This window comes from Lynx canadensis, chromosome X, assembly GCF_007474595.2.
Source record: "Lynx canadensis isolate LIC74 chromosome X, mLynCan4.pri.v2, whole genome shotgun sequence".
Lineage (NCBI taxonomy): Eukaryota > Metazoa > Chordata > Mammalia > Carnivora > Felidae > Lynx > Lynx canadensis.
The window spans coordinates 26,028,653-26,047,252 of NC_044321.2; the positions used below are offsets into that span (position 1 = coordinate 26,028,653).

The 18,600-nt window shown below is 42.9% G+C and overlaps 1 protein-coding gene across 7 annotated transcripts in view; it reads right to left on the reverse strand.

Moving 5' to 3' along the window:
- Positions 1-309: 309 nt before the first annotated feature.
- Positions 310-18,600, reverse strand: part of TAB3 (TGF-beta activated kinase 1 (MAP3K7) binding protein 3) — an 89,091-nt gene continuing 70,800 nt past the window's right edge. For 3 of the 7 annotated variants that reach the window (XM_030306422.2, XM_030306421.1, XM_030306423.1), the window contains 3 exons: positions 16,217-16,300; positions 9,265-9,366; positions 310-4,508 (listed from right to left, as the gene is read on the reverse strand). In XM_030306422.2, coding sequence (XP_030162282.1) covers positions 4,360-4,508; positions 9,265-9,366; positions 16,217-16,300 — 335 coding nt within the window. In that variant the 3' untranslated portion in view covers positions 310-4,359. Of the gene's footprint in view, positions 4,509-9,264; positions 9,367-16,216; positions 16,301-18,600 lie in introns of those variants that run through there. The other 4 variants (XM_030306426.1, XR_003966829.1, XR_003966828.1 and 1 more) reach the window with 4 other exon arrangements.

The window sequence follows — 18,600 nt, forward strand, 5'->3', positions numbered from 1 at the left end:
TGTGCAGATCAAACCCCTAACGTTCAAGGGTCCACTGTAGCTATGGAATGATAAGTTTGTTTAATCTGGATCTTGCAAGTAATCTATTGAAGTAGAATGCAAAATGTAAGTTCCTAACATATTCCACTTTATTAAAATAAAGTTGGTTTTTATATACTTCTACCCAATTTCTAAAATTAACGAAATCTAACATTATTACAGGTATTAACGGAGGAATCGGAAGAGGAGGTTTTGCAACAGCCTATTTCAGTCGAGTGTGATACTGTATACTGTAAATCATTTCTAACTACACAGAAAAGAAGCAGAATGTAGTGTTTGCTTTTAGTTTATTAATTTATTTTGCAGGAATCTTTGACTTTCCGAATATGTACTGTTTGGAAGTACGATGCATGCATAGCCTTTTAAAATGCCTTTGTACAATTTCACCTCAAAATAATGATTCACAGCATACACGGAAACCTAAAAGAAACATGGTATTTACAAGATTTAATAGGTTCTTGCTGTTTCAATGAAGAAACTGATCAATTCTTTTACAGTAGGGAACCATGGACATTGGGTCTCATTATAAATAAGAATTCAGAATTGTTCAGTCTCAAAGCAACTTTTCATGGCTTTAGAAACTAACATCGTAGTCATCATCCTATTAATCTCTGAATGCCCAAGCCATGCAAAATTCTACTTGTATTAAATATTTGGGGATGCAAATAATAAAGAAAAAAAAGGCAGGTCTAGTGAATGTGAAAACATCATCAGAATTAACTTTCACACTAAGAAAATTCTGTCAATTCTTTCAAAAAGATACAGTAGTGGTGCAACAGACAGTGCCCAATTTATTGATTTTTTTTTTTTTTATAGTAACATTTCAGTGGTCATGGTTCTTGCTCGACTGATATACCAATATACCCTTTAACTACGAAGGGACATCTTCACATTCCAGGATACATGACTGATGTTTTCCAAGGACAATTTTTTTATGCCTTATATTCTTGCTTTTTTGTTTATACTGTCAAAGACATTACAGTTACCTTTTAAAATACTATAGAAAACTGAGTTGCCACAGAAAGTTGGATATGAACCCTAGATCATCGGGACAAGACGATGACAAAATTGAAGGAAACGATATTTTTTTTAATAATTAAAAAGTACTAAAACTGAGACCAGCTCCTTAAAAATTAAACTGCCTATCACACTTCCCACTTCATTCAGGGAAATAAACAAATGAGCAACACTTTGCCCCCCTCCTTTTCCTCGTCTAAAACTACCTTTCCTACGACGCAGTTCTTCTGTTTAAAACCCCCTGCCTCTTTGCTCTCCCATACAAGGTCATTATCAATGCAAACATTTTACAATGCTTAGGAAGTTTCTGGCTCCTCTATTACCACTTTAAACTCTTAAGACCTACTCCACACGTTAAGGGACAATGTACTTGGAACAAAACAGCACGTGTGCTTTCTAAAAACCCAGTTTACAAAACCATGAAATAGTGTAAAACGTATAGTCAGGTCTATGTGTTACCAGATACATCAAACTAGACACGTTTTAAGAAAAAAGACGTTTCGCCAGCAACCAGCCGCGCCCCGGCCTACGCGAAGAGCGGCGGGCCTAGGCGGACAGGTGCGGCCCGGCGTCCGCCGTCCTGCCGCCCTCCTGCCGCCGGCCGACTGGGCAAGCGCTTCAGTCTGACCGGGACGGCCTTTCCAAAAGGCACCTTGAAAGTTGACCGAGTCCTCCTTCAAAGTGGTCAGAGGCAGGAAGTCTAGAGAGCGGACACAGTTAAAGAGCTCAAACGTGTCCGTGGAAAACAATTTTGCTTCCTTTAAAAACTGAACGCAGCCTAACTTGGCCTACGAAACTCGGGCCCAACCAGAAATGAACACATACGGAACTTCTTGAAAAGCCATCTCTGATGCCTCCTACCCCACCGTCTACACCTATCCCAGAGACTGGTTTCTTCTCCTTTTTCCTGGCAGGGGCAAACAACGATCGACTAGATAGGTCACCAAAGGACTGGAACCATGCATCTACCGTATGACGACAGCTTATTAACCTGGATGTGTGTTCATGCAATAGTTGTAAAGTCACCTACGTGGTTTCAATACGGCATCCGACTGTCTCCAGACATGCTACTTTCATTCTGAACGGACAGGTGCCCAGTTAACTGCTGCCACTTGAGCGTATCTAAGAAAAGAATACTGGTAAACCTCGAGCTAGAACACCAAGCAGGATATAGATTTTCCCCCTAAATTGTTATTTAATACCAAGCAGGGTGGATCGTCACTGAAGAGCTAGGAAACCATACAAAGGCAAAGGCATTGGCATATTACACAAGAGTAGGACTGAGAGACGGCTGCTGGAGACGGACAGACACCAGTGTCACAGAAGCTTTTAAAGAAGGCGATTTTCAGGTCGACGCTTTTAAGCCCATCTGCTTTCTCTCCATTCTTTTCACAGTCTTGCCGCAGTCAAGTGAGGGATGTCTTAGCGGTGTAATCACAGAGCCACGGGTACTTGGCGAGACGAGTGGCTATTTTGGGAATTTTCCACATACGAGACGTTGGCAAAGCGGTAGGTAGAGGGTGAAACGATGATTTTGAGGGAGAATGGCGATGGGTTACGATGCCTTTGGTTTCATTGTGCATTTAGGGACAGCTGGTGTTTCCAAGTCTGCCCGACACCCCTGGTACCTTACAATACAATGACAGCTTCAAGAGTGTGGGTGTGTGTGCGCGTGCACGCGCGTGTGTACAGGGGGGCACGTGGCATGCGAGGGTGGCTACTCCTAAAATCTGAGCCTCAGGTAACATCCTGCGGGATTCAAAGCCCTACTGATCGTATTGCCGTTTACATTCACCCAAATGATGGGAAGATTCCAAAATCCAATTCTAAGCTAGGAAGGAAATTCGATGACGGAGATCTTAAAGAAACGTCCTATGAACAGTCTTCCAGTGGTGCACCCTAGGGGGCCACATGGTTTTCTCTCTCTTCAGTTACTCATACCCTAAAGTTTTGGCTTCACAAATAAGGAGTGCTTTAGTATCACCTGAGCTACCCGAACAAACTCATTATTACCTCTGAATACACCCTGTTAACTTTAAACAGTTCTGAGTTGTCAAGTCCTTTGCGCTCACCTCTCTCTAATCTCATTTCTTCACCAGCCTTCTCCTCCTCCCAAGTAACACAGTATGCAACTTGATGACATCAGCCAACTGTAATTTCCCTCACGCTGGTTTATTAACATGTGCAAATAAATCTGTACTGAACAGCTAATAGTGATTTTTTTTTTTCAGCTAAGTTAGGATTGTGGCACAAAACACTGTGCTGTAAACATCATGAATTCATCACAAAATTGGAAGGAGGAAAAAAAAAAGGCCCTATGGACTGCACACATTTCTTACAGAACCGCAGCTGAGCTCAAGATTTCCAAATGGATTCTGGAATGGATTTACATTTGGCATACATTCACTGTGCTATTGGCAAAGCGCAGTTTTATGAGAAGGTCATTCATAAAATTGTTCTTGGTAAGGACTTGTTATTTTTAAAGCCAATGGCCTAATAAAAGCATGCAGTAACATAAAAATTGTATCTATCGTGGCATAATTAGGTCTTAGTTACCAGTGTTGATTTAGCTTGATGAATTACTGTACAAGCAACAGGGATCTTCTCACCTCTGATTGTACTCTGGAACAAAGGGCATGATGTGCCTCATTCCTGACAGTTACAAATCACATTTTGAACTATCGTTGTGTGTTTGAAATTACCTCTGAAAAAAGCAGCAATTAAAAATACCCTTATTACTTAGCCCCCCCCCCCCAAAAAAAAGTTGTGGGTGCTTTTTCCTGTTCTTCTCTTTACTAGGAAACACCGGGAAGAAGCATGGGGAACCTGGGTTTTCCAGAGAGCTGTGACCAGGTGAGTCTGCTCTGGGAATTCACAGTTTGTCTGATAAACTGTAACAGGTCACACCATGACTGAAAGTTCTAGTTTATAAAGTAAGGGCTACTCAGCAGTAACTTTAACAATTGGGATTCCACAGAAGAGCGCTTGCCCTCTCTGTGTACATTCTTTCAGGAGTGAATCCTTTCCCGGTTTCAAGTATCCCTTTCTCTCTCACTCTGCAATGAGTTAAGAAAGGAAAAAAAAAAAAAAAAGAAAGAAAAAAAAACCCCACCAAAAAAAACCCCACCAAAGAGAACTCCCCATTTTTCCTTTAGTGAGCACAACCAGCTCCAGGGTCCTTCCTCTTCCCCCAGTGGAATCTGCCATGGAAAGGCTGGGCAGATGAACAGCTTCCCAAGGTTTTCTTTTCTTCGAGTGGGGGCTCCAAGTTTCACTCTCGAACTGACGCGGACCCATCGGAGTTCAAGTGTACCGCGGCATCTCGCACTGCTCACAGCGGTTGAGGGCAGGGTGGTTCAGGAAGGTGCAGCTGTCACAATTCCACGGAGCCCCTTCGTAGTCCTCGTCTCGGGGCTGTGTCCGAGGACTCTGCTTGGAGCCGGATGGATGCTCTGAGGGAAGTTAGGATGAAGAGAGAAAACAGACTGAACATTGCCAGGTATAATCCAAGCTGAAACACTACGAGAAGACAAGGGGGGGCAGGGCGCAGTTTGCTACTTGACCTCCTGTGAAAGCCAGCTGGTATACGGAGCAACTAGACACAGGCAGCTCAACGGGTTTATGAGACAAATTCTACTTTGTTCAACATAATTGACCTTTTTGCTTTCAGAAGAAGATAAACAGAAGCCCAGTACATATGACCTTCCTCATTCATGATCCTAACAGCAGTTACGCTACGTGGCAGCCAAATGAACCAAACGAGAAATCTCACAGAACATGGGAGATTCTTACCATCTCCTTCGGTTTGCCCTGACGTCCCCCAGTACTAGCCAAACTGTCATCAACCTCTGCTAGGCTGGCCTCCTCCCATGAGACCTTCAGCCTCACAGTATGCATGCAGAGTTTTAATCAGAATGGTAAAAAGAGAGACTCCACAGGTTTTCATAAAAGCTAAACTCATTCAAAATAAGATTATTTTTGATCCTTAGCTTCTTTCCTACCTCTCTGGCATTATAATTTCCTTCAGATATAGTTTTTCAAAATGGACATATCTGAGGGTGCCTGGGTGGCTCGGTCAGTTAAGCGTGAGACTCTTAATTCGGCTCAGGTCATGAGCTCACGATTCTTGAGTTCAAGCGCCCCCCCCCCCCACCCGGGCTCTGTACTGACAGTGTAGAGCCTGCTTGGGATTCTCTCCCCCCCCCTTCTCTCTGCCCCTCTCCCACTGGTGCGAGTGCTTGCTTTCTAAAAAAAAAAAAGGGGGGGGGGGGAGGGGGCAGTCTATGTGGCCATATAAAATGCTGGCAACCCTTGGTTGGTCCTCAGGATTTTCTTTATAAACACTTGAACCTTAGATTCCTCTTAGGGCCTCACTCCCTCTGGCCTTGTGTTCAAAACGGCTTTTGTCTTCTACAGTTACTTTGGAAATTCTGCTTGTTGAGGAACATCCCTACTGAACGTGGTATCTGGGAGCAGGAGGCTAGAGACCTCTAGACAGAACTGACCCTGGAATCCGGAGCAACTCAGGAGGCTGGGAAAAATCTACCTGTAAAAAACAGTCCAAATCCTCACTGTGAACTGGAAAGGAGGTGAAGATCTAAAGTCAGCAGCCTTCCTAAGCAGGTAACAAACTAAGATGAAAGGCTTTAATCAGCCACCATTTGGGGTTGAGTGTATATTCTTTTGGAAATTAATGACCTGACTTGGTGTTAGCAATGTGCCTTTCCTGACAAATGGCTGCAGTGAACATTCATTCCCCAACCGGTAGAGAGAACGGAGTTTCAGACCCGAACCTTCCAACGGTCATAGTAGGGCTCAGGTTCACCCAAGAAGGAGCTGTTAGCTTGACAAGAGAACAGAAAACCACTGGGTTCGTCAACTACTTGGGGCTTCTCTTGTTGAATACTATAGGAAAAGAAAAAATAACTTTCCCTTTATCTTTCTGAGTTCTTGACGGAGACCCCTCCACCCCAGGTAAAAAAAGACAAGCGAAAAAACAAAGTTCATCAACGTGTGTACCTCACATATCAGGGCAGAGACCTAGGAAAACTAACTCCCCAAAGGGGGCCAAGCGGCCGTTTAAATATCATCTTCAGCTTAAGACCCAGCAAAATGGTAGAGGGAGGGCAGGGGAAGCCTGTTAGAGGAGGTTATCTGACAAGCACGGGAAATAGGGGTCTATTCCCTAGGCGAAAGTCCCGTCCTTTCTCCACTGATAACCATTCTTTTGATTCAGTCATAAGGCTCTCTCTGGTACAGACAAGGAGACTCCTCTAAGTGGAGACTGCCTTTATAAAGGTCACCCTCATGCATGTGTGGAATTTGAGAAACAACAGATGAACAAAGGGGAAGAAAAAGAAAAATAAGATAAAAACAGAGAGGAGGCCAATGGTTAAGAGACTCTTAAATACAGAGAACAAGCTGAGGGTTGCGAGGGGGGGGGGGTGTAAATGGGTGAAGGGCACTAAGGAGGGCACTCTTCGACACGAGCAATGGGTGTTGTATGTAAGAGATGAAACACTAGGCTCTACCGAAGCCAAAACTACACTGTATGTTAACTAACTTGAGAATGAATCAATGAGTGGAATGAATGAATGAATGAACGAACGAGTGAGGGGGAGTGGTAAGTGTACATGTAACTGTTCCTGACAAAAGGGTAACTTCTATTCTGTCGTCAGAGCTTCTCCTGCCTTTGCAGTTTCTTACAATAAATCTTGACGCCAAAAATGGCCTATTTTATGGTGCCATATTCTCCCCTTCAGGACCACCATGACTGAATTTGGAATAAATCACTCTCAACTGACTTACCAAAATAGTTAAAAGGCACCTAATTTAGAATTACTATTGGTAAGACACTGTGCATTTCATCCCAAGGAAGTACTGCTGAAATAGAAGCATCTAAAACCCAAAAGACATTTTAGATGTCTGTTTTCATTTGATTTACAGTTGTGAAATCGTTTCTTGCTATGGCCTGTGTAAGAAGCAAAATCTTTCAAGACTCCTAGAAAATAAAAACTTAAAAAGAGAACTGAAGTAAATAGGCTTTTCCTTTAAGACTCATTGTTTTTAGGGGTGCCTGGCTGGCTCTGTCAGAAGAGCATGTGACTCGATCTCGGGGTCCTGAGTTCAAGCCCCACATTGCACGTAGAGATTAACCCATTTAGAAATGAGCAGGGTTTTTGGGGCGCCTGGGTGGCGCAGTCGGTTAAGCGTCCGACTTCAGCCAGGTCACGATCTCGCGGTCCGTGAGTTCGAGCCCCGCGTCAGGCTCTGGGCTGATGGCTCAGAGCCTGGAGCCTGTTTCCGATTCTGTGTCTCCCTCTCTCTCTGCCCCTCCCCCGTTCATGCTCTGTCTCTCTCTGTCCCAAAAATAAATAAACGTTGAAAAAAAAAAAAAATTAAAAAAAAAAAAAAAAAGGGGCGCCTGGGTGGCGCAGTCGGTTAAGCGTCCGACTTCAGCCAGGTCACGATCTCGCGGTCCGTGAGTTCGAGCCCCGCGTCGGGCTCTGGGCTGATGGCTCAGAGCCTGGAGCCTGTTTCCGATTCTGTGTCTCCCTCTCTCTCTGCCCCTCCCTCATTCATACTCTGTCTCTCTCTGTCCCAAAAATGAAAATAAACATTGAAAAAAAAAAAATTTAAAAAAAAAAGAAATGAGCAGGGTTTTTTTAAAGTTTAATTTGAAGAGGCCAAACTTCCATACAAATAACCATCTTCACAAATCACACAAATCGAAAGTTAAATCAATGTTTATAATATACTCATTAGAATATAGAAAACAAATTGCCTAAAAGGATGCTAGTAAATAACTTCTACCCAAAGACAAAAACTCATTTTTCCCTGATGGGAAATATGCCAATGGTAAAAGAGGATTTTTTTTTTTTTTTTTTTTTTTTTAGTACAATAAAGTACAAGGTACTTTCATGTTTGGTTGGTTCTTAGGCTGGGATTTTTCCCCTACTTCTGTAATAGTCAAGTAAAATACTTGCATCAACTCATATATATATACAATACTTTTAGAACCCTTATTTCAACTGAATCCCAAGGTAAAATTCAAGAAGCAGGAGAAAACTGCAGTGAGGGGTTATAAAAAAGTAATTAAAAAAAGCTTTTTTAAATGTTTATTTATGAGAGAGAGAGAGCACATGCATGTGAGCAACTGGGGGAGGGGCAGAGGATCCAAGGCAAGCTCCACACTGACAGCAGAAACTCACTCCAAAACTGTGACATCATGACCTGAGACAAAGTCAGACAAGTAACCGACAGAGCCGCTCAGGGGCCCTCAAAAAGTTATTTTTAAAAGAATCTTTTTAACCTTTATTTTTGAGAGAGACAGAATGAGAGGTGGGAAGGGGCCGAGACAGAGAGGGAGACACAGAATCCGAAGCAGGCTCCAGGCTCTGAGCGGTCAGCACAGAGCCCGACGTGGGGCTGGAACTCACGAACTGTGAGACCATGACCCGAGTAGAAGTCAGATGCTTAGCCAACTGTGAGCCACCCAGCAGCCCCAAGAAGTCAAGCAATCCGTCCAATGTGGTGGACTACTAGCCACTTAAAAAGCGGCCACTTCGATGCGCTCTTACTGCCAAACGTACGCCAGACGGCAGCACCTGGGTGGCTCAGTCGGTTAAGCATCCGACTCTGGATTTTGGCTCAGGTCACGAAGTCACAGTTTGTAAGTTCAAGCCCCGTGACGGGCTCAGGCTCCAAGCTCCGCAATGACGGTGTGGAGACCTGCTTGGGATCCTCTCTCTCTGCCCCTCCCCCACTCGTGCAGGCTCTCAAAATCAATAAAAAAAACACACCAGATTACAAAGACTGTTTGAGATAACATGAAATATTTCATAATTTATGTGGACTTGCTACTGAAATACTATGTTGTACATACTAAATAATCTAATGTCACTTTTTAACATAGGAAATTTAATATATCTAGCTTGTGTTGTATTTTTATTGGGCAGCGCAGCCTTAGAAACTCATCAGAGAAGATGAGTTTTAATTTTTTTATTAAGAATCTCTACATGCAATGTGGGGGTCACACTGCCAACCCTGAGGTCAAGAGTCACATGCTCCGTGGCCTGAGCCAGCCAGGCACTCGGAGAGAATAATTTTCTAAAAGGAAAAAAAAAGGCCTTTCCTTGTGGTAACTCTACGTGGGTGAACACGTGTGTTTGGACGTTGTGCACAAACTCCGGACACACAGGTACAAACCATCTGCAGCTGCTGCCTGGGTGTCATGGACGTCTGCCTGTACTTTGGAGGTCACGCTAATTCTCCGGGCTTTCCTCTCAATTGTGCAAGGGTCTGATGAGTCTGCATGAAAAGAAGCAAAGCCAGTAGGAAAGGGATTAAAGCCGTTCATGAGAAGAGTGGACAGGCTCCCAAGGATCTGTCATGGGACACGCACACTTGAATAGTTACCCTATGACTTCATGTCAGCGTCCGAGGTCAGGTCAGGGTGCGTGCCCGATTTCATACTGCTTCGACAACCTATGTAGAACCGTGGCTCTTTCGAGCTTTTCCAGCCTCTACAATTACTTGCAGTAAATGTCTCATTTCACCACTTTCCACTTTCCTGGTGTAAACTCGGTGAGAGTAATTAAAGGTCCACGTGAAGGCAAAATTTGGGAGGTGATACTTGAGCCAACAGCCTGATTAAGCAACAGTTCTTAGAAAATCATGGGTTGAAAGCACATGATCTGTAAGGCTAGCCGAAGAATCCATTACAGTAATAACAGTAAGCTACAGTACTTCATAATTAATAAGAAGAGCAGTGATTGAAAAATCAGCACCAACTGAGAGCAGTACGGACTGCAGTCATCCCTCGCTAGAACACTGTTTCTGTGAATGCCCACCTTATTCGGAAGCAGTCCTTTGTGTTATCTGCCCTTAGAAACCAAAGAAGGATCTTGGCATTTTCTGATTAGTTCTGAGCCCAGAGGCAATCCCCTAGTATGATCCACCTTTGGAAATTACTGCCCCTGAATCCTAAGCCTGGTGCCTAGGTCTTTACTCCACTATCAGCGTAAACAAAAGCAGACTAAATGGTCTCCTTAGGCTCCAAAGACTACTATAAACTTCTATTTCTTAAGCTTCTAAAGCACTTTTATAGTGTCATATGCTTACTACTCTCATAGACCCTTAGGACAGCCATGTAAAATACATAAACTAATGAGGATTTGGACTGATCGCCTCTCCGGTGCACAGACTAGACCTGAACAAGGTCAGGTGGCCGCAATAAGCAGGACCAGGGCTCAAATCATGGGATGACAAGGTCAGTGCTCTCACGGCTGTGTTACCAATGAAAGGTTGGGGAGGACTTTCTAAGGCAGCTGAGAAGCTTACATGTACATGGAATTGCTTCGCTACAAAGTTCAGTCCAAAAAGGGTTCTTGGTCTCCTTCTTTTTCCTTAGGTTTCTTTTTCTTCCTTCCCTTCCCGCCCCCCCCCCTCCTCGCCCCCCGAGAGAGACAGACTGTGACCAGGGCAGAGGCAGAGAGAGGGAGACACAGAATCCAAAGGCAGGCTCCAGGCCCCGAGCTGTCAGCACAGAGCCTGATGCTGGGCTCGAAGCCACGAACCGCAAGCTCATGACCTGAGCAGAAGTCGGATGCTTAACAGACTGAGACACCCAAGCGCCCCTCATTCTCTTTTTATTATCATACTTCCTATTCAGATAAACATCCATATTCCACTTGGATTTATACATGTAAGAATGCCAAGACATTTATTTTAGCCAATAAACCAGTTCTGTCAGTTATTTATATTTTATCTTAAGTGGCACTGCAGGAAAATCTACCTTAAAGTACATAATAAATGTTTTTGAGAAGAGGCCAATTTAGTTTTTGAAATGTGAACGCTTAGAAGACAACACACCTGACTTCAGAGAGAAAACCAAACAGCTTTTGATTTCAGCTTAGGTCATGATCTCATGGTTCCTGAGACCGAGCCCTGAGTCAGGCTCCGTGCTATCCATCACATTTCATTACAACTGTCTGCTCTCTCTGCCTCTCCCCCAGGTGTGCGTGTGTGTGCTCTCTCTCTCAAAATGAACACACGGTTCACCTTTTGTTTTTTTTAGTAAGTTTAAAAACTACAAGGTAGGGTACATAACAGGACACTATTATACTAGTGCCATTGTATGTTCTCACCAACAGTATATCTAATGAAAGCTCAATCGGATTTCTCAAGTAGAAATTCATTTCTAGTGAGGATGTTAGTTTTCTAGTCTACTTTGTATTAAAACTGTATGTAGGGGCGCCTGGATTTAAGCGTCCGACTTCGGCTCGGGTCATGATCTCACGGTCCGTGAGTTCGAGCCCCGCGTCGGGCTCTGCTGACAGCTCAGAGTCTGGAACCTGTTTTGGATTCTGTGTCTCCCTCTCTCTCTCTCTCTCTCTCTCTGCCCCTCCCCTATTCGCACTCTGTCCCTCTCTGTCTCAAAAATAAATAAACGTTAACAGAAAAAACAAACGTATGTAGACTAGGATAAGCCACTTGGGGTAAGCGTGAGGGAGCATCAAGCATCTATCCAAATGATCCATATACCTACTGACTATTGGATACATACTTTGAAGTTGACTGCAGTTGGAATTTAATTACAGCTCACTGTGAGGACTACTCAAAGCTGCAAGGAATACAGCCGCCTTAGTAAAGGTACTTAGAGTCACATGAAGCTGGATATTACGGCATCCTAACGATATTCCTAGCTGAGTAGTCCAGCAAAACAGGAGCTTCCCACCTCAAGTATATGCTGTTGGTCTCCAAGGCAGAGGCACAATGACCGGTCTGCAACACCGATATGACCACTGCTAGAACACTCTTCGGGCTCCTGGCAGCTGACCTACCACGTGACGTCAAGACATTTTCCTCATTTCTTTGTGAGTGTTTAAGGTAAAACTGAGTGCAATACACATACCGTAAGCGTGCCATCTGAGTACTTTTGAAAATTGCATATACACCTCAATAATCCGAATCCCTATCAAGACATTACCATTAGCCCATAAAATCCTCCCATGCCTTTTCCCAGGTAATCCCCAACCTCCACTCCCAGACACCAAAGCTGTTCTGTTTTTTAATATAAACTAATTTAGTGTATGAATTGCAGCATGTAAACAGAATCATACAGTATGTATTCTTTTGGATTTGCTTTATTTCTTTCAGCATTATGTCGCTTAGGTTCCTGCACGTCGTGTGTGAAGAGTTGATTTGTGTTGCTGACTGGTATTCCCTCATGTGAATACAGCACAGTCGGTTTATCCACTCACCTGCTGAGGGCCACTTGGGCTGTTCCCAGTGTTTGCTCAATTTGAACACATTCGCTATGAATCTTCTACTACAAGCCACATTGTGGACATGGTTTTAAATTCCGTTGGATAAATTTTTAGAAGTAGAGTTGATGGGCTACAGGGCAGGTGAATCAAGGTGTGCTTTTACAAGAAATGGTCACCCCATCTTTAACTTGTACCAGAAATGTAAGAATTCTGATCGCTCTACATTCTCATTAATGTTTTAGACCTCGTTCTTTGGGAATCTAAGGATTTGAATTTGCATTTTCTTAATGTCTATTCAAGTTGAGCGTTTTCATGTGTTTACTAGGCCATTTATATATGTTTGTGAAGTGTTGACTCAAATGTTTTGATCGTCGTAAAACTGGATTGCCTTTTAAGTTTTTTTTCCCCGTTTATTTTTGAGAAAGAGTATGTGCGCGTGTGCCCGAGCACGTGGGGGAGGAGAGAGACAGAGGATCCCAAGCAGGCTCTATGCTGACAGCAGAGAGCCGGATGCAGGGCTTGAACTCACAAACTGTGAGATCGTGACCTGAGCCAAAATCAGACGCTTAAGCAACTGAGCCACCCAGATAGATGCCCATGGCTTGTCTTGTTATTACTGTGCTATAGAGGTTCTCGATACATTCTAGATACCACTTTTTTTTTTAACCGGGTATGTTTTCAATATTTCGTCCCAGTCCATGGCTTGCCTTTTCACTTTCTTCACAGTGCGTCTTGACAAGCAGAAATGTTCAACTTGAACGAAGGCCAGTGTACCAACTATTCTTGCTGTGTTGCTCAAAATTCTTAGCTAAACCCAAGTTGCAAGTATATGTTAGGTTTTGTTCTGGAATCTCTGTAATTCAGCACTGACACTGACGTTATGTATGACCCATCTTACATTTCTGTGTATAGTAAGAGGTAAGGATCAAAACTGGGTTATTTTTCCATATGGTTAACCAGGTTCTGGAATTAGTTGCTGGAAAGACTTCCCTTTCTCCCTTCACTGCTTTGGTGCTTTTGTCAAAATCTGGCAGTGTAAGTGAGGGTCTCTATCTGGGCTCTCCGTTATTCTCTATCTACTTTTTATCCCTATGCCATTAACATACTACGATGACTGTAGCTTTATATTAAGTCCTGAAATTAGTTAGGGCTAAGACTTCCAATTACATTCTTTTTAGAGATTGTTTTGAGTATTCTATGTCTTAGGCAATAAGGTATGAATTTCAGAATCAGTTTGTTACTTTTGCCCAGTACAGTTAAAATGGGTATAAGTACAAATGACTAGGGGAAGAATAAGTTTCCCACTTGTGATTTAACTGCAGACATGGTGGATTACCCTAATTTCTTCTGGCAATGTTTTGTAGTTTTCAACATCTATCACTGGTGTTGAATTTATTTCTCATTTTTGACTTGTTTGCTGGTACATAAAAATAGGGTTCTTGTAGATTCACCTTCCATCCCAAGACCTTGTTAAAGGCACTTATTAGTTCTAATAGTTGTGTTTTAGTCTCCCTATAGCTGGAATAGGGGCTGACTTTTGTCAGATGCTTTTCCTATATCTAGTAAAAGGAGCATGAACTTTTTCTCCTTTACTGATAGCACATTCCTGAGCTAAAAGAAACTTGGTCATGATCCATTATCCTTTCTATGTATGGTGAAAATTACGAATTTTTTTTTTTTTTTTTTTTTTGCTTTAAATTCTGGAGGGGGTATTGATGTGTAATTCTGGTTTTTTTCTAGGGGTGTGGGGGGTGGTGAGTAGATAATACCTTTATCAGGTTTTGGAACCAAGGCTCTGCTGATGACACCCAAAACAAACAAAAAACTGAGAAACTATCTTTCCTCATCTAATCTTTTCCTTAAATGTTTGACAGAATTCAAGTACCAATGAAACCATCTGGGTATAGAGTTAATGGATTCAAATTCTTTAATAGACAGCTATTAATACAGCCTGTATCATCTTGTCAGTTTAGGTAGATGTGTCCATTTCATATAAAGTTCTGAGTTTACTGGCATAAAGATGTTGATCACATTCCCTTATTATGTTAATGGACAACCATTATTTCTCTTACTATTTTGATAATTTGTGTTCTTTCTATATTTACCTTTCAATCTCCTTGACTTTATTCTTTCCTAAAGGTGGAATTATAGGTAACTCATCATTAATCTTCATGGCTTGAGTGTGTCTTCACAAATGTCCTTCTAAACACTGCTCAAAGAATTTGGCCTTCCCTGGCATGCATGGGTGGCTCAGTGGGTTAAGCATCCGATTTTGGCTTAGGTCATGATCTCACAGTTCGTGGTTTGAGCCCCACATCTGGATCTGTGCTGACAGCTCAGAGCCTGCTTTGATTCTGTGTCTCCCTCTGCCCCTCGTCTGTCTCTTTCTTAAAAATAAATTCACATGAAAAAGTAAATTAAGGAAGGTAGGGGCGCCTGGGTGGCTCAGTCGGTTGAGCATCCAACTTCGGCTCCGCTCATGACATCACGGTTTATGAGTTCCAGCCGCGCGTCGGGCTCTGTGCTGACGGCTGGGAGCCTGCTCCCGATTCTGTGTCCGCCCACCCCGGCTTGTGCTGTCTCTCTTTCAAAAATGAATCAACATACATACCTAATTAATTAAGGAAGGCCAACTTCTTCTTGTTTTTTTTTTTTAAAGAGAGGTAGAGCTTTAATGCCCAGCTCCCGGGAGATAACCACTAAAATCTTGAAATTTCCCCAAGCGATAAGGAGTGTCTCTGTTATTTACCGTGGGCCCTTCAGACCATACCGGAGATGGCTCGTGGTGGACACACTGCTCACCAACTTGGTCGCTATTTCCAGATTAACAACTTGTCAATGCATTCTGTTACACAGGGTGATTATTTGGTAACAGCTCTTAAATCAATTAACTGAAGTCTGTTGGATTACCAATAGGTAAGACTTCTTTAGTAGATACTCAGGCAACACCGAGTTTAAAGAGACCCATATATATCATTGATGACTTTATCCATTTAGATTAAAAATGTAACTCAGTGACTTTCAACTTGAAACTGTATAGAATGTTGTCACAGTGCCAAACCTGATACTTGGTAGTCATCCACTACATACATACATAGAAAGCTATTCAACTAAAATCAAGGTAACGTTATTTAGCACAGAATTTATACATTACCTCCTGAGTAGGAAGTCTAACAAGATTTGTAAATATTCTACTGGTCATTTAAAAAAAGGCATTCTCAGGGTGCCCGGGGGGCTCAGTCAGTTGAGCGACGGATTGTGGGCCAGGTCATGATCTGACAGTTTGTGGGTGCAAGCCCCAGGTCGGGCTCTGCACTAACAGCACAGAGCCTGCTTCGGACTGGCTATCTCCCTCTCTCAAAAGTAAATATGGAAAAAAAAATTAGGGGCGCCTGCTTGGCTCAGTAGCTTGTGATCTGTGGCCTCAAGCCTGTCCGTGTGGAGTCTGCTTCAGCTCCTCTTTCTGCCTCTTCCTCACTCGAGCTCTCTCAAAAAAGAAACATTAAAAAATAAATAAATAAAACACCTCATCCCTAACTTAAGAGGCTTAGATCTACAACTCAAACTTTGCATTCTCAGGTAAGACCTTTCAAGTTCTCATTATTTTAGAAGAAGGATTACAGTTATGACAGAGGTTAAGTCATTTTACAATGTTAGCTATATATTGTTTCACTTAAAAAAATTAAATGGTATATCCCACTTAATTACCAACAATTCCAGGAGTCACGAATTGGTAGTGCCTTTGAGAAATTAAAATATGGGGGACACGTGGCACAGTAGTATCACTATGGTAACTTTTTTTGTGCTGAAAAGTTAATCTCGCTAACGGAAATTTCTTCAGCTAAACATTCTGATACTTATTTCTCTGTTTGTGGCATTTCCCTACTCACCTTTTTTAGATGGCTTGGGTGGTACAACTGGGCCAGGTTCTATGTTGTCATAAAAATTATTCATGGCTTTTGGATCAAAGTTTCCTATAAAGAAAATAAAATCACCATATGCATTTAGGGCTCTTGTTCCTATTTGGCTTTTTTGTTAAAGAATATATAGAAATAAAATATGTAAGAAGGGAAACTTTTCCAGGGTTCAAAACTCCTATCCTCTTTCCACTGAAAATGTTTTCCTGATCACTGTGAGAAAAGACCCAAGCAAACTACCCCATCAGTGTTGATCAACAAACCATCACCTGAAGGGATATTTTTCTAACTGCAAAGCTACTCTCTTGCAGGAGGATTATGTATGTGACACACGTAGGGGAGGTCAATGAGGAAAAAGGATGGCTGAACTATTTTGCGTTACTCTTGATTTTAATGAACAAACCGTGAGAAAGAAGGTATCTTTCATGCCATTCATGGTTTACCTTAACAAGTTACCCATGATAAAGTAAACTGTGGAAGAAGTGAAACAAATTTACAAAGAGGAATCAAGTTACCGTAGCAGCGGCTCACAGTTTTCTTATCTTGAAGAAAAGGAGAATACTGAATGGTGCCTACAGATTTATCCAAGATAATAAGGTGCCAATTTCAGAGCAATAAAGACGACAATCCCTGAGAATTTTGTCTTGCTACAAAATTTTCAACTCTCTCAGGATGTTCACTCCCTGGCCTAGTGTCTATTTCAGCCCCACCTCCTGCCGTGAGTCCTCCAAGGTAGGTTGTGATCCACTGTCAGCTTTGGGTCCCGCTTCGACTTCTGCAAACCTATCACCGTAATCTGCCTGTTCTGCGCAATTCCAATGAAGGTTCAAAACTACTCCTGCTTATGAGGTACAGAGAATGCTGTAGGGTACTGACAATTCAAATATATTGGATGTCTTGATGTCTAGACATTATTTTGCCCCCACGAAAGTTTGCCAACATTAAAGTTTTTCTGGAGTATGGAAGAGTAGCATTCAGTATAAAATGGGTATATTTGGACCCCTTATGAAAGGGGATTTAGAAACACTTCAGCACCAAAAAGAGCTGTGTGTGGCCCAATGAAGACCAAAAACCCAGCTCTCTGCTTCTAAAACCTTAATAGTGCTTTCCCTTGCAGGTTTTATCACAAATGCGTTTTTGCATTTGGAAGACAAATGAAAGCCACAATGCTGTAAGATGCTGCCTATGTATTTCCTCAATTAAGTTACAGCTGATGTTTTAATTTCTAGGTCTCATAAGGCTTACTACAAATGTCCCAACCAACCGTTTGAGTGTTCCTTGTTCTGCTTCAAAAAAACACCCCAGCAAAAAACATGGACGTAGTCTTTCAAAACAGTGACAATACTTAGTACCCACCCCCCACCCCCCAACACAGCAATTCTTCCAGTGCTTAAAGCAAGGAGTCTCTAGGATTACCTTGGGGGGAAAAGTGAAGGGTAGGGGACCAGACTGTGCACCTTTCACATTCAAATTTGCTTCTATTCAGACTGTTCCCTATCTTTTACATCTTGCCTAAACACGGCAACAGGGTACGTTATTATAATACTCTTAAAATATAGTAGAAGCTCTCTTAGCTGCCATAATTAAGAAAAGGAAGTGGTGGTAAAAGTGGAGGGGCTGAATCAGACGTCGTAAGAAAAATGACTTGTCACCTTCCATGTTGGCACAAGACTTTAGTGTGTGTTGACTAAAAAGTTTTCTATGGTCCTTCTTACATAAACTGTACACCTCTAAGGTCCCCCAGGGGAATGGGCCAACTCTTTCTCGTGTAAGGTCCGGGGAATAAACGTGTCAGGCTTGGGGGACCTGTGACAGTCTGGAGGCAGCCCTCACCTGTGCTGCAGAAGCCCAAAAGCAGCCCCAAACACCATGTCAACAACAGAGTGTGACCGTGTGCCACCAGAACCACCAAAAGAGGCGGCAGGCTACTGCGCCGAACGCTGAATCTACAATTTTGTCTTATTTTGAGTAACGGAAGAGAAGCCTCTGAGGTTTTTATGACTTATCCCCTTAACCCTGGGCAGTTCTCACCGGTAACTAGCTCGCAGACCTCCTCCTGCCTTTTTTCTTTTTTTAGTGATCTGCCTTTGGTTTTTTTATAGGAAGAGCAGATCCTCCTGCGTTCATGTGAGCTCAAGAAAGAATAGAGAAATACAGGAAATGGCATATACAGGCGAGGGAAAGGGCACGACTAACTCCCGCGGAGCAGACCGTTCAACTGCTACAAGCAACAGGACAGGCACAGGCCGGTGTGTGGCCTCCCGCTCAGGAGTGCGCAGCGGCTGCGGACTCGGAGCAGGTATCTCGTGGGGGGGAATGAACACCTCCGGCCCGGGGAGCTGGGTACACGAGAGTCA